We start from the raw sequence: 12,236 nt of genomic DNA on the forward strand, positions 1-12,236 counted from the left end.
CATTAAACTAAAAAGATTTCTAAATGGAAGTAATTAAAAAGATGAAGAGCTGAGAAAATTTTTGTCAGATTCACCTAAGTCCAATCCTTAGCACATCTAATTATATATATTTTTTTCATACATAGATATACACATCTAGGGTTTTTTCTTTCTTTTTCTTTTTTCTTTTCTTTTGAGACGGAGTCTCGCTCTGTCGCCCAGGCTGGAGTGCAGTGGCGCGGTCTCAGCTCACTGCCAGCTCCGCCTCCCGGATTCACACCATTCTCCTGCCTCAGCCTCCGGAGTAGCTGCGACGACGGGCGCCCGCCACCACGCCCGGCTACTTTTTTGTATTTTTAGTAGAGACGGGGTTTCATCTTGTTAGTCAGGATGGTCTCCATCTCCTGACCTCGTGATCCGCCCGCCTCGGCCTCCCAAAGTGCTGGGATTACAGGCGTGAGCCACCGCGCCCAGCCCATCTATGGGTATTTTCTTGATGTACTACATGCCAAATGTATCATTAGATATAGATATATTATATTAATTAATTAATTAATTTTGTAGAGACAGGGTCTTACTCTTGCCCAGGCTGGAGTGCAGTAGCGCCATCATAGCTCACCACAGCCTTGAACTCCTGGGCTCAAGCGATTCTCCCCCCTCAGCTTCCCCAGTAGCTGGGACTACAGGCATGCATCATCGCGCCTGGCTCATTTTTTCTTTTTTTTTTTTTGGAGACAGAGTCTCACTCTGTTGCCCAGGCTGGAGTGCAGTAGTACAGTCTCGGCTCACTGCAACCTTCCTCTCCTGGGTTCAAGCGACCTCTCCCGGGTTCAAGCGATTTTCATACCTCAGCCTCCTGAGTAGCTGGGACTACTCGGGTGGGCGGGCGGCGCCACAAGACAACCAGGCACTCACCACCACGCCTGGCTAATTTCTTTCGTATTTTTAGTAAAGACGGGGTTTCACCATGTTGGCCAGGCTGGTCTTGAACTCCTGAGCTCAGGTGATCCGCCCGTCTCTGCCTCCCAAAGTGCTGGGATTACACGCGTGAGCCACCGCGCCCGCCCTTCATAATATAGATAGATAGATATGTTAATTTTTTTCCGGCGCACCGTCTTTTGGAATCCAGCGACCACAGAGCCACACGCGGCTGTGAGAGCGCACGGAGACCCCTCCCCGCGCCTGCGGCTGTCTTGCCCCTCTAACTCCCAAGAAGGAAGAAACGGGAACCGGGCTCCCCTCCCCTCCCCCGAGGGCTGAGTCTGAGCGCGTTGGGGGCGGAGCCAGTGAGCGGTGGGGGCGGAGCCAGTGAGCGGTGGGGGCGGAGTCGCTGAGGACGGGGCGGGGCCTCGCGCTAACGGTCGCGCGGCCGTCGCACCTGCACGAGGCTGTGGCCCGAGCGTCCTGTGGAGAAGCCGCGAAGCGCGGGCGACCCGGGGGTCGGGCGGGCCAGATCCGCGAGGCCGCGGCTGCAGCTGTGCAGGCCCGGGGAGCAGCCGGCGGGCCAGCCTCGGGTAAGCAGCGGCGTGGACGGCCAGGTGGCGACGCGGGCCAGGCCTCCAGCTGTGGGGCGGCGTCCGAGGAAGGGAGCCCGCGCGGGTCAGGGCCCGGCGTTCGGCTGGCGGAGGCCCTGTGGGAGCGGCGGGCGCGCGCGTGCCGGGAGGGGAGCGGGCGGAGCCGCGCAGCGTGTGGGGTACGTGCCTGCGCCCTACGCGGAGTCCGGTCGTGGTCGCATCCTCGGCTCACCGCGGGGTTGGCGGGGGCAAGTTGTCTTGTGGCGCCGCCCGCCCTCCCAGCGCCTCCCGCGGCCCCCGAGCTTTGGCCCTCCCGGGGCTTCTCGCGGCTGGTGCCGGAGGAGGACACGCGGGAAAGCTCCTCCCGGAGCTGAGAGCGGCGGACATGTGGGTCCTACTTTGAGTTTTCCAAGCCCCGACCTGGCAGTTAAAAAGTGCAGTGGTGGCTCACGCCTGTTTTCCCAGCACTTTGGGAGGCCGAGGTGGGCGGATCACCTGAGGTCAGAAGTTCGAGACCAGCCTGACCAACATGGAGAAACCCCGTCTCTCCTAAAAGTACAAAATTAGCCGGGCGTGGTGGCGCGCGCCTGTAATCCCAGCTACTTAGGGAGGTTGAGGCAGGAAAATCGCTTGAACCGGGAGGCGGAGGTTGCGGTGAACCGAGATCTCGCCACTGCACTCCAGCCTGGGAGACAGAGCGAGACTCCATCTCACAAAAAAAAAAAAAAAAAAAAAAAAAAGGCCGGGCACGGTGGCTCACCCCTGTAATCCTTTGGGATTACCTCAGCTTTGGGAGGCCGATGAGACCAGCCTGGCCAACATTGTGAAACCCCATCTCTACAAAAAATACAAAAATTAGCTAGGCGTGGTGGCGGGCGCCTGTAATCCCAGCTACTCGGGAGGCTGAGACTGGAGAATTGCTTGAACCCAGGAAGCGGAGGTTGCAGTGAGCCGAGATCACGCCAGTGCACTTCAGCCCCCGCGACAGAAAAAAAAAAAAAGTGCAGATGTCTGCTGGGTGCAGTGGCTCGTGCCGGTCACCCCAGTGCTTTGGGAGGCCGAGGTGGGAAGATCACCTGAGGTCAGGAGTTGGAGACCAGCCTGGCCAACATGGTGAAACCCTGTCTCTACTTAAAAACAAAAACAAAAACAAACAAACAAAAAACAAAAATTAGCCGAGCTTGGTGGTGGTGCCCCTGTAATTCCAGCTACTTGGGAGGCTGAGGCAGGAGAATCACTTGAACCCGGGATGCAGAGGTTGCAGTGAGCCAAGATCGTGCCGTTGCACTCCAGCCTGGGCAACAGAGCGAGATCCTGTCTCAAAAAAAAAAAAAAAAAAAAATCATGGGAAATCATGGGAACCTCATCACTGAGCTCCCTGGAAACTTCTTCATTTGTCTACAATAGCAAGATAGAAATCACACTTGTTCCCATAACTTCAGTGCATGTTATAAATGTAAAATTAGCTGTTAACTAAAATTCTGTGTCTCCAAAAGGCTAATTGTAGCAATATTATCCTCAGTTTACAAATTAGATCGCTTTTAAAAGGGCTCATGTATTCATTTACTGAGCACATACCCGGCAGCTGCTGCCTGTGAGGCCCTGAACTGCGTGGTCACTGTGGGGTGCAGTGAGGGCGTGGCTCTGTCCTGACGAACTACCGTGTCATGAAGGAGAAAGACAACACAGCAGGCAACTAGCAGTGTCCCCAGGGGAGTTCAGAGGCACGACTGCATAAGGCAGGGTGGCAGGAAAGGCCTCTACTAGAGACCTGAGGAGAGCCTGTCCTGGGAAGACGGGGATGCTCGAGAAAGAGGCGCTGCATCTGCAAAGGCCCGAGGCCCAGGCTGAGGAAATGCAGCCAGGGTACCGGAGAGCGGTTCTCAGGGCAGAGGCCAGGTCAGCTGGGCATGGCACGCTGCCGCAAGGAGTCTGGATTTGAGTCAAGGTGCAATGGGAAGGGTTTTTTGTTTGTTCTTTTGTTTTTTTTTTTTGAGACAGAGTCTCGCCCTTTTGCCCAGGCTGGAGTGCAGTGGTGCAGTCTTTGCTCACTGCAACCTCCTCCTCCCTGGTTCAAGGATTCCCCTGCCTCAGCCTCCCAAGTAGCAGGGATTAGAGGCGTGCGCCACCATACCTGGCTAATTTTTTTGTATTTTTAGTATAGACGGGGTTTCACCATGTTGGCCAAGCTGGTCTCAAATTCCTGACCTCGCGATCTGCCCAACCCCATCTCTACAAAAAATTCAAAAATTAGCCAGGTGTGGTAGCAGGCTTCTGTAATCCCAGCTACTGTGGAGGCTGAACCAGGAGACTCGCTAGAACCTGGGAGGTGGAGGTTGCAGTGAACCAAGATCGCACGATTGCACTCCGGTCTGGGCAACAGAGCAAGACTCTGTCAAAAAAAAAAAAAAAAAAAAAAGAGCTGGGCGCGGTGGCTCACGCCTGTAATCCCAGCACTTTGGGAGGCCGAGGCGGGTGGATCACAAGGTCAGGAGATCGAGACCATCCTGGCTAACACGGTGAAACCCTGTCTCTACTAAAAATACAAAAGATTAGCTGGGCGTGGCGGCGGGCGCCTGTAGTCCCAGCTACTCGGGAGGCTGAGGCAGGAGAATGGCGTGAACCCGGGAGGCGGAGCTTGTAGTGAGCCGAGATTGCGCCACTGCACTCCAGCCTGGGCGACAGAGCAAGACTCTGTCTCAAAAAACAACAAAAAACAAAACAAAACAAAATTGTAGGGTAAAAGAGACAGTAGTTGTTGAATGAAGTCATCTCTGAATTCTCAGATTGAGCTCTTTAGTTCATGTTAATTTTGTATCTGTTAAAGTGGCCAGGTAGAGAAGCAAGTCATATTTTTTGTGGGCAGACACTAATGTCTATTACCATATACCTCTAACGGTAGCAGACAAATAAGGGAATTCAGAGAGATAATAGGATACCATGTCCCACCAAGAGATGCTAAGGGGTAAAAATGTGGAGAAATCGCTTGGTGTGTAGGTAGTTGTGTTTGTACAGAATATTCAGCCACTGAGTCAAATGTCTGACTCATCCTCTCGACTCACATGTCTGGCAATTTGGGCTGTAAATAAATATTAGTTGAATGGTTGGATGAGTGAATGAATTTGTCACAGTTCGGCAAGTGTTTTAGATAGTGACATTGCATTGTGAGCCACATCAGACCAGGCCAAAGAATGAATGAAAAACTTGACACAGCTTAATTCCCAAATGTTTCTTCTGGCACTGAAAGGCCTTGAATACAAAAACTGGTGCATTGGATAATATTGACAAGCAGTGCCATCATTGATTGTGAGCCTGTGTACATCCAGGCATCTTGTATACACTGTTTCTACTTTTCACTGCCAGGTGGATGTTATCCACAATTTAAGGATGAGGAAATTAATGTTTAGTAATGTTAAAACACACGACTACAAACTAGTGGTGCTGCAATTCAAAATCATATTTGACTAACTCCACAGGCTGCCTGAAATTCAGGTGTCATGAGACACGTCCTTGAACTGGAGCGGGTGGGTGTGGGCATTCCCAGAGTTAAAGAGGCCCTGGATTATAAAGTGAAGTCAATTTCTTTGGTGTAGCTTACAATTTTTCTACAATAGAACCTTTTAGAGTGATGATATTGAGGGACAAACCACCATTTCGTTCATCTGATATTTATGGTTTTCAGTTATGAAATACATACATAAAAATATGTAAGATGCCACCTCTGCCCTCATGGAGTTTTACTATGTAGAGGTGTGTTTAAAATCAATACTTTTCCCGGGCTGGGCTCAGTGGCTCACGCCTGTAATCCCAGCACTTTGGGAGGCCGAGGCGGGTGGATTGTCAGGTCAGGAGATCGAGACCATCCTGGCTAACACAGTGAAACCCCATCTCTACTAAAAATACAAAAAAATTAGCTGGGCGTAGTGGCACATGCCTGTAGTACTAGCTACTCGGGAGGCTGAGGCAGGAGAATCGCTTGAACCTGGGAGGCAGAGGTTGCAGTGAGCTGAGATCGTGCCACTGCACTCCATCCTGGGCGACAGAGCGAGACTCCGTCTCAAAAAAAAAAAATCACTACTTTTCCCTTTACACAGTATAATCAAATGCTCAATTTGAGGTGTTTACAGTAGATTTTTGCTGTATTTTTTGAGGTAAGCTTGATGCTAATATATATTTAAATCCTTAAATGTCCCACTGAGGCCGGGCGTGGTGGCTCATGCCTGTAATCCCAGCACTTTGGAAGGCCAAGGTGGGCGGATCACGAGGTCAGGAGATGGAGACCATCCTGGCTAACACGGTGAAACCCCATCTCTACTAAAAATGCAAAAACAAAATTAGCCAGGCGTGGTGGCAGGCGCCTGTAATCCCAGCTACTCGGGAGGCTGAGGTGGGAGAATGGCGTGAACCCAGGAGGTGGAGCTTGCAGTGAGCTGAGATTGCACCACTGCACTCCAGCCTAGGCAACAGAGTGAAACTCCATCTCAAAAAAAAATGTCCCATTGAATCATCTTGCATGTAAAACTCTAAATTTGGCTGGGCTTGGTGGCTCACACCTGTAATCCCAGCACTTTGGGGGCGGGCGGATCACTTGAGATCAGGAGTTCGAGACCAGCCTGGCCAACATGGTGAAACCCCGTCTCTACTAAAAATACAAAAATTGGCTGGGCATGGTGGCAGGCGCCTGTAATCCCAGCTATTTGGGAGGCTGAGGCAGAAGAATCGCTTGAGCCTGGGAGGCGGACGTTGCGGTGAACTGAGATTGTGCCACTGCACTCCAGCCTGGGACACAGAGTGAGACTGATGTCTCAAAAAAAAAAAAAAGTTAAAAAAAATTAAAAAATAAAATAAAACTAAATTTACATGGTGCTCAAAAACTACTAAATTTTACATGGTTTTAGAAATGAAAGTTAAAAATTGAAACCTACAATAGCTATATCATTCAAAATTATAAAAGGACATTCTGAACATGTTTTCTGTAGGTTTAATCGATATTAATTTACATTTTACCATATAATAAAAATTTTCCAAAGCAGTAAACTATCCAGTGCTTTCCTAAATAATATTTTATTTTATTTTATTTATTTATTTTTTGAGATGGAGTCTCGCTCTGTCATCCAGGCTGGAGTGCAGTGGCGCCATCTCAGCTCACTGCAAGCTCCGACTCCCGGGTTCACGCCATTCTCCTGCCTTAGCCTCCCGAGTAGCTGGGACTACAGGTGCCTGCCACCACGCCCAGCTAATTTTTTGTATTTTTAGTAGAGACGGGGTTTCACCATGTTAGCCGGGATGGTCTCGATCTCCTGACCCCGTGATCCGCCCTCCTCGGCCTCCAAAAGTGCTGGGATTATAGGAATGAGCCACCGCGCCTGGCCAATAATATTTTATTTTATTTTATTTTGTTTTGTTTTATTTATTTTTGAGACAGAGTCTTGCTCTGTTGCCCAGGCTGGAGTGCAGTAGTGTGATCTCGGCTCAGTGCAACCTCTGCCTCCCAGGTTCAAGCACTTCTTCCTGCCTCAGCCTCCCAAGTAGCTGGGATTACTGGTGCCCGCTACCATGTGAGGTTTCGCCATGATGGCCAGGCTGGTCTTGAACTCCTGACCTCAGGTGATCTACCCACTTCAGCCTCCCAAAGTGCTGGGATTACAGGTATGAGCCACCATGTCCGGCCCTAAATAAGATTTTAAACTCTTGGAATTTTTTAAATGATTTATTTCATTTATTCAATTTAAATATCTAAATTATATTTTCTAAAATGCAGATTAAACAAATGGCAAACTCCTTTGCAACAAGGATTTTCACCACCCTTTCAGATCTGCAGCCAAATATGGCTAATCTGGTAGGTTTCAATAATGTGGTGATTTGCTTACTAATGACATTTTATGTGATAACATTACATCAATGTTATTGATTCATTCAACACATGCTTTTATAATTGGCAAGTATATAGATACTCATTGCATTGGTATAATTGTTAGATATTAATTATACCTAAATTACTTTGTATTTATGCCACCTAGATGAAAATTAATCTTTATTTGTGTGTAGAGTAGAAGATATGATTGTAGATATGACTAGTAATTGTTCAAAATGATCAATAGATGTATTATTTTACTTAATATTTTATAAAGTGAAAAATTTAATAAATGCTCAAATTTAGCATTGTAAAATTAAACCAGGCCAGGCACGGTGGCTCATGTCTGTAATCCCAGCACTTTGGGAGGCCGAGGCAGCTGGATCACCTGAGGTTGGGAGTTTGAGACCAGCCTGATCAACATGGAGAAACCCCATCTCTACTAAAAATACAAAATTAGCTGAGCGTGGTGGCTCATGCCTGTAATCCCAGCTACTCAGGAGGCTGAGGCAGGAGAATCGCTTGAAGCCAGAAGGTGGTCTCAGTGAGCCGAGATCGCACCATTGCACTCCAGCCTGTGCAACAAGAGCGAAACTCTTCTCAAAAAAAAAAAAAAAAAAAAAATTAAACCATTTTGTTCAGCAGTAGCAATTTTCTGACCAAATTATCCAATTTATGGTCTAAGTACTTGACATTATGCTGCTTTTATGATATAGGTTTATAACAGGTGTGTTTTCTAAAATGATTATGTGAAAGTTGACTTTTTGAGTAGGAGTTACAGGGGAATGCAATGATTTTGAACACACCTCGACTGTTACTTACTTAAAAGAAAACTAGGTGGAATCATCTTATAAGTTAAAGAACTTATTGTAAAGCAGCCACCACACACCCTTACCTTTCCTGCCCCTGAGCAGTCTGCTATTTATATTTTGCTTTTGCAAACTAGATTTCTTACAATGGGATACATTTACATATAACTTTAATAATTTAAAATTTAAAAATATTAAAAAATAACAATTGTTATAGTTTTTCTTGAAAGGTAAACTATTTGCTAATAATGGTCTCTTCAGATAGAAAGTTTTACTCAACATTTCCATTAGTTGGATTTTCCAACAAAATTCAGTGAGATCTGCATGTATAAGGAATTGAAGAAATAATATCAATGTGTCTAAATAAGCAATAAGGCTAGCTAATAGCTCAGCTAGAATGTAGGAGTCTTAAAAGCCTGATTGTAATTTAAATGTCAAGATTATTGTAAGGTTAAAATCAGTTGCTGCAATTAGCAAAAGAAGTTTAGTTTTTTTCCTTTCAGAAAAGGTATTCATTTTTATTTTTTATTTTTTTATTTTTATTTTTATTTTTTGAGATGGAGTCCTGCTCTATTGCCCAGGCTGAAGTGCAATAGTGGGACCTTAGCTCACTGCAACCTCTGCCTCTGGGTACAAGCGATTCTCCTGCCTCAGCCTCGCGAGTAGCTGGGATTACAGGCACCCACCACCACACCCGGCTGATTTTTTGTATTTTTAGTAGAGATGGAGTTTCACCATGTTGGTCAGACTGGTCTCAAACTCATGACCTCAGGTGACCCACCCGCCTCAGCCTCCCAAAGTGCTGGGATTACACGTGTGAGCCACTACACCCGGCCCATTTTTATTTCTGAAAACACATTTAAAATTTTTCTTCAGTAGTCACTAAAGAGAACATTAAACATTTTGAGGAGATGTTAATATCTCGAAGGTTTAAGATCTAGGACTTTAGAATTTAGATTTATTAGCAGCAAAATATAAGTTTTGTTACAGTCTAATTTATATTACTGTCCAGCATGTTTGGATTAAGAAGCTAAGTGATTTTATGTGGATTGTTAGAAAACCCTATATAAAGGAAAGCTTTGAAGACTGTGGCAAATTAAATTGCATTATACATGTGCTTTGGATGAATTCAGTAAGGACTGATAGCATAGGGCAGTTATTGTGCTCCATCTAGTGATTGAAAATAAAGTAGAAATATGCTAAGTATTAAATGATTATATTTGTAATAGTAGTTAACTTTTGGATTACTTTATACTATTCCTTGTGGAATTGAACATTTATGAACTTATTTTAGATGTTTGCCTGGAATAAATACATTTAAATGGTTCCTAGTCAGAAATGTTTGTTAGAGCCAGTAAAGTATAACAAGCCCATGAAATTAAATTTATCAAGTACATCTGTGTTTAATATTGGTCTTCTGTGACCTTTTTGTTTTTCAGAAAGTTATCGGTATAGTTATTGGGAAAACAGATGTCAAAGGCTTTCCAGACAGAAAAAGCTGAGTTCTGTTTAACTCTTTGTTTCATTTTTCATCAACTTTGGCTTATGACTACAACAAAGTATATTTAAGTGATTAATTTTTCTATGCCTGTTTAACTCCTTAAGAGCAATGGTCATGCTCTCTATTGGATGGTCAAGTACCTGATTCAAGGCTCTCTCCCTCCCTCCCACATTCTCCCTCTCTCTCTATATATATGTATATATACACACATATGTGTATATATGTATACGTGTATACACACACGTGTGTATGTGTGTGCATGTGTGTATGTGTGCGTGCACACGTGTGTGTATGTGCGTGTATATATGTATATTTGAGCACATGTGTTCTCTCTTTTTTTTTTTTTTGAGATGGAGTCTCGCTCTGTCACTCAGGCTGGAGTGCAATGGCACGATCTCGACTCACTGCAACCTCTGCCTCTGGGGTTCAATCGATTCTCCTGCTTCAACCTCCCGAGTAGCTGGAATTACAGGCACATGCCATCATGCCCAGCTAATTTTTGTATTTTTAGTAGAGATGGGGTTTCACCATTTTGGCCAGGCTGGTCTTGAACTCCTGACCTCAAGTGATCTCCCTGCCTCGGCCTCCCAAAGTGCTGGAATTACAGGTGTGAGCCACCATGCCCAGTCCCTGGTTGATTTAAAAAAAACAAAAATTTGTAGAGACAGAGTCTTGCTCTGTTGCCCAGGCTGGTCTCAAACTCCTGGGCTCAAGTGATCATCCTGCCTCATCCTCCTAGAGTGATGAGATTACAGGCATGATGCTTTTATCTTTAAGGTAAATAACCAAGCTGTCATCTGGTACCCATATCATTTGTGCCTGCACTTTATTTCATCTTAACTAATTAGATCAGAAATACTAAATAAATAGTGTGAGGAAGTCTATATATCTTTTTACCAAATTTCAGAAGGCATCACTTAAAATGTGTGAATTAGAAAAAAGTAGTTATTAAAATACTTGCTAAAATTATAAAAATGAAATATACGGTTTTTCGCCAGGCACAGTGGTCACGCCTATGATCCCAGCACTTTGGGAGGCTGAGGTGGGCGGATCACCTGAGGTCAGGAGTTTAGGACCAGCCTGACCAACATGTAGAAACCCCCTCTCTACTAAAAATACAAAATTAGTCAGGCATGGTGGCAGGCACTTGTATTCCCAGCTACTCGGGAGGCTGAGGCAGGAGAATCGCTTGAACCTGGGAGGCGCAGGTTGCAGTGAGCCGAGATCACGCCATTGCACTCCAGCCTGGGCAGCAAGAGCGAAATTCCGTCTCAAAAAAAAAAAAAAAAAAAAGAAATTCACAGTTTTTCACCTATCAGACTGTGAGGGAAGGAGAAAAACTTCTGTGTTGTTTGACTTCTTTTTATGATGACATCTGTGGTATTCCTTTTTTGGCGGAAGTATGCTTACTGACTTAAAACATTGTACATATAACATTATATTTTTATCAAAAATTCCAGCAGTACCAAAGGTCATAGATTTGAAAAGTGAAATTCCCCCTTTCAGCTCCTCACTCGTGCCATCCTAGTCCTCTCCCCAGAGGTAGACACTAATAGATAGTTCAGAATATGTCTATAATTTACATGTATATTAGGTTATATTAATTTTTTTAAAAATTTGAGATAGGGTCTCGCTCTGTCACTCAGCCTGGAGTGCAGCAATGTGAATACAGGTCACTGCAGCCTCAACCCTGGGCTCAAGTGGTCTTCCTGCCTCAGCCTCGCATGTAGCCCGGACAGGTACATGCTACCATGCCTGAATAATTTTTGGAGTTTTTGTAGAGACAGAGGGTCTCACTTTGTTGCCCAGTCTCGAACTCCTTGGCTGAAGCAATCTTACCCCCTTGGCCTCCCAAGGTGCCGGGATTATAGGCAGGAGCAACTGCACCCAGCCAGGTTGTAATTTTTAATTAGCAAAACCAATATGAAATTTCTATTTTGGAAAAAAAGTATTTGCTGACCCCTAGTGGTCCTCATTAAGTAGCACATAATTTGTTTTGAAATAACTTATTTTAATTATTTTTAAAATTTATTTTATTTTTTTTAGAGACAGGGTCTCACTCTGTTCTTCCCCACCTCTACTAAAAAACCTTGTCTCGCCAGGTACGGTGGCTCATGCCAGCACTTTGGGAGACTGAGGCAGGCGGATCACGAGGTCAGGAGTTCGAGACCAGCATGGCCAACATGGTGAAACCCCGTCTCTACTAAAAGTACAAGATTAGCCGGGCATGGTGGCAGGTGCCTGTAATCCCAGCTACTTGGGAGGGTGAGGCAGGAGCATTGCTTGAACCCGGGAGGCAGAGGTTGCTGTGAGCTGAGATCGCGCCATTGCACTCCAGCCTGGGTAACAAGAGCGAAACTCCGTCTCAAAAACAAACAAAAACAAAACCCGTTTTTACTAAAAAAAAAAAAAACAAAAAAAAACAAAAATTAGCCTGGCATGGTGGTGTGCGCCTGTAGCCCCAGCTGCTCAGGAAGCTGAGTCTCAGCTGCTGGGAGGCAGGGGTTGCAGTGAGCCAAGAGATCACGTCACTGAACTCCAGCCTGGGTGTACATTTCATAAACACCCTGAACTCATTC

The 12,236-nt window shown here is 45.7% G+C and overlaps 1 protein-coding gene across 2 annotated transcripts in view; it reads left to right on the top strand.

Annotated features, from left to right (window-relative positions):
• Positions 1-1,306: 1,306 nt before the first annotated feature.
• LOC100972985 (meiosis specific with OB-fold) overlaps positions 1,307-12,236 on the top strand; it is a 38,764-nt gene continuing 27,834 nt past the window's right edge. The window contains exons 1-3 of one of the 2 annotated variants that reach the window (XM_034940980.3): positions 1,307-1,493; positions 7,255-7,332; positions 9,596-9,653. In XM_034940980.3, the coding sequence (XP_034796871.1) occupies positions 7,264-7,332; positions 9,596-9,653 (127 nt within the window). In that variant the 5' untranslated portion in view covers positions 1,307-1,493; positions 7,255-7,263. The remainder of the gene's footprint in view (positions 1,494-7,254; positions 7,333-9,595; positions 9,654-12,236) is intronic. The other variant, XM_034940978.3, reaches the window with a different exon arrangement.

Source organism: Pan paniscus, chromosome 18, assembly GCF_029289425.2.
Source record: "Pan paniscus chromosome 18, NHGRI_mPanPan1-v2.0_pri, whole genome shotgun sequence".
NCBI lineage: Eukaryota > Metazoa > Chordata > Mammalia > Primates > Hominidae > Pan > Pan paniscus.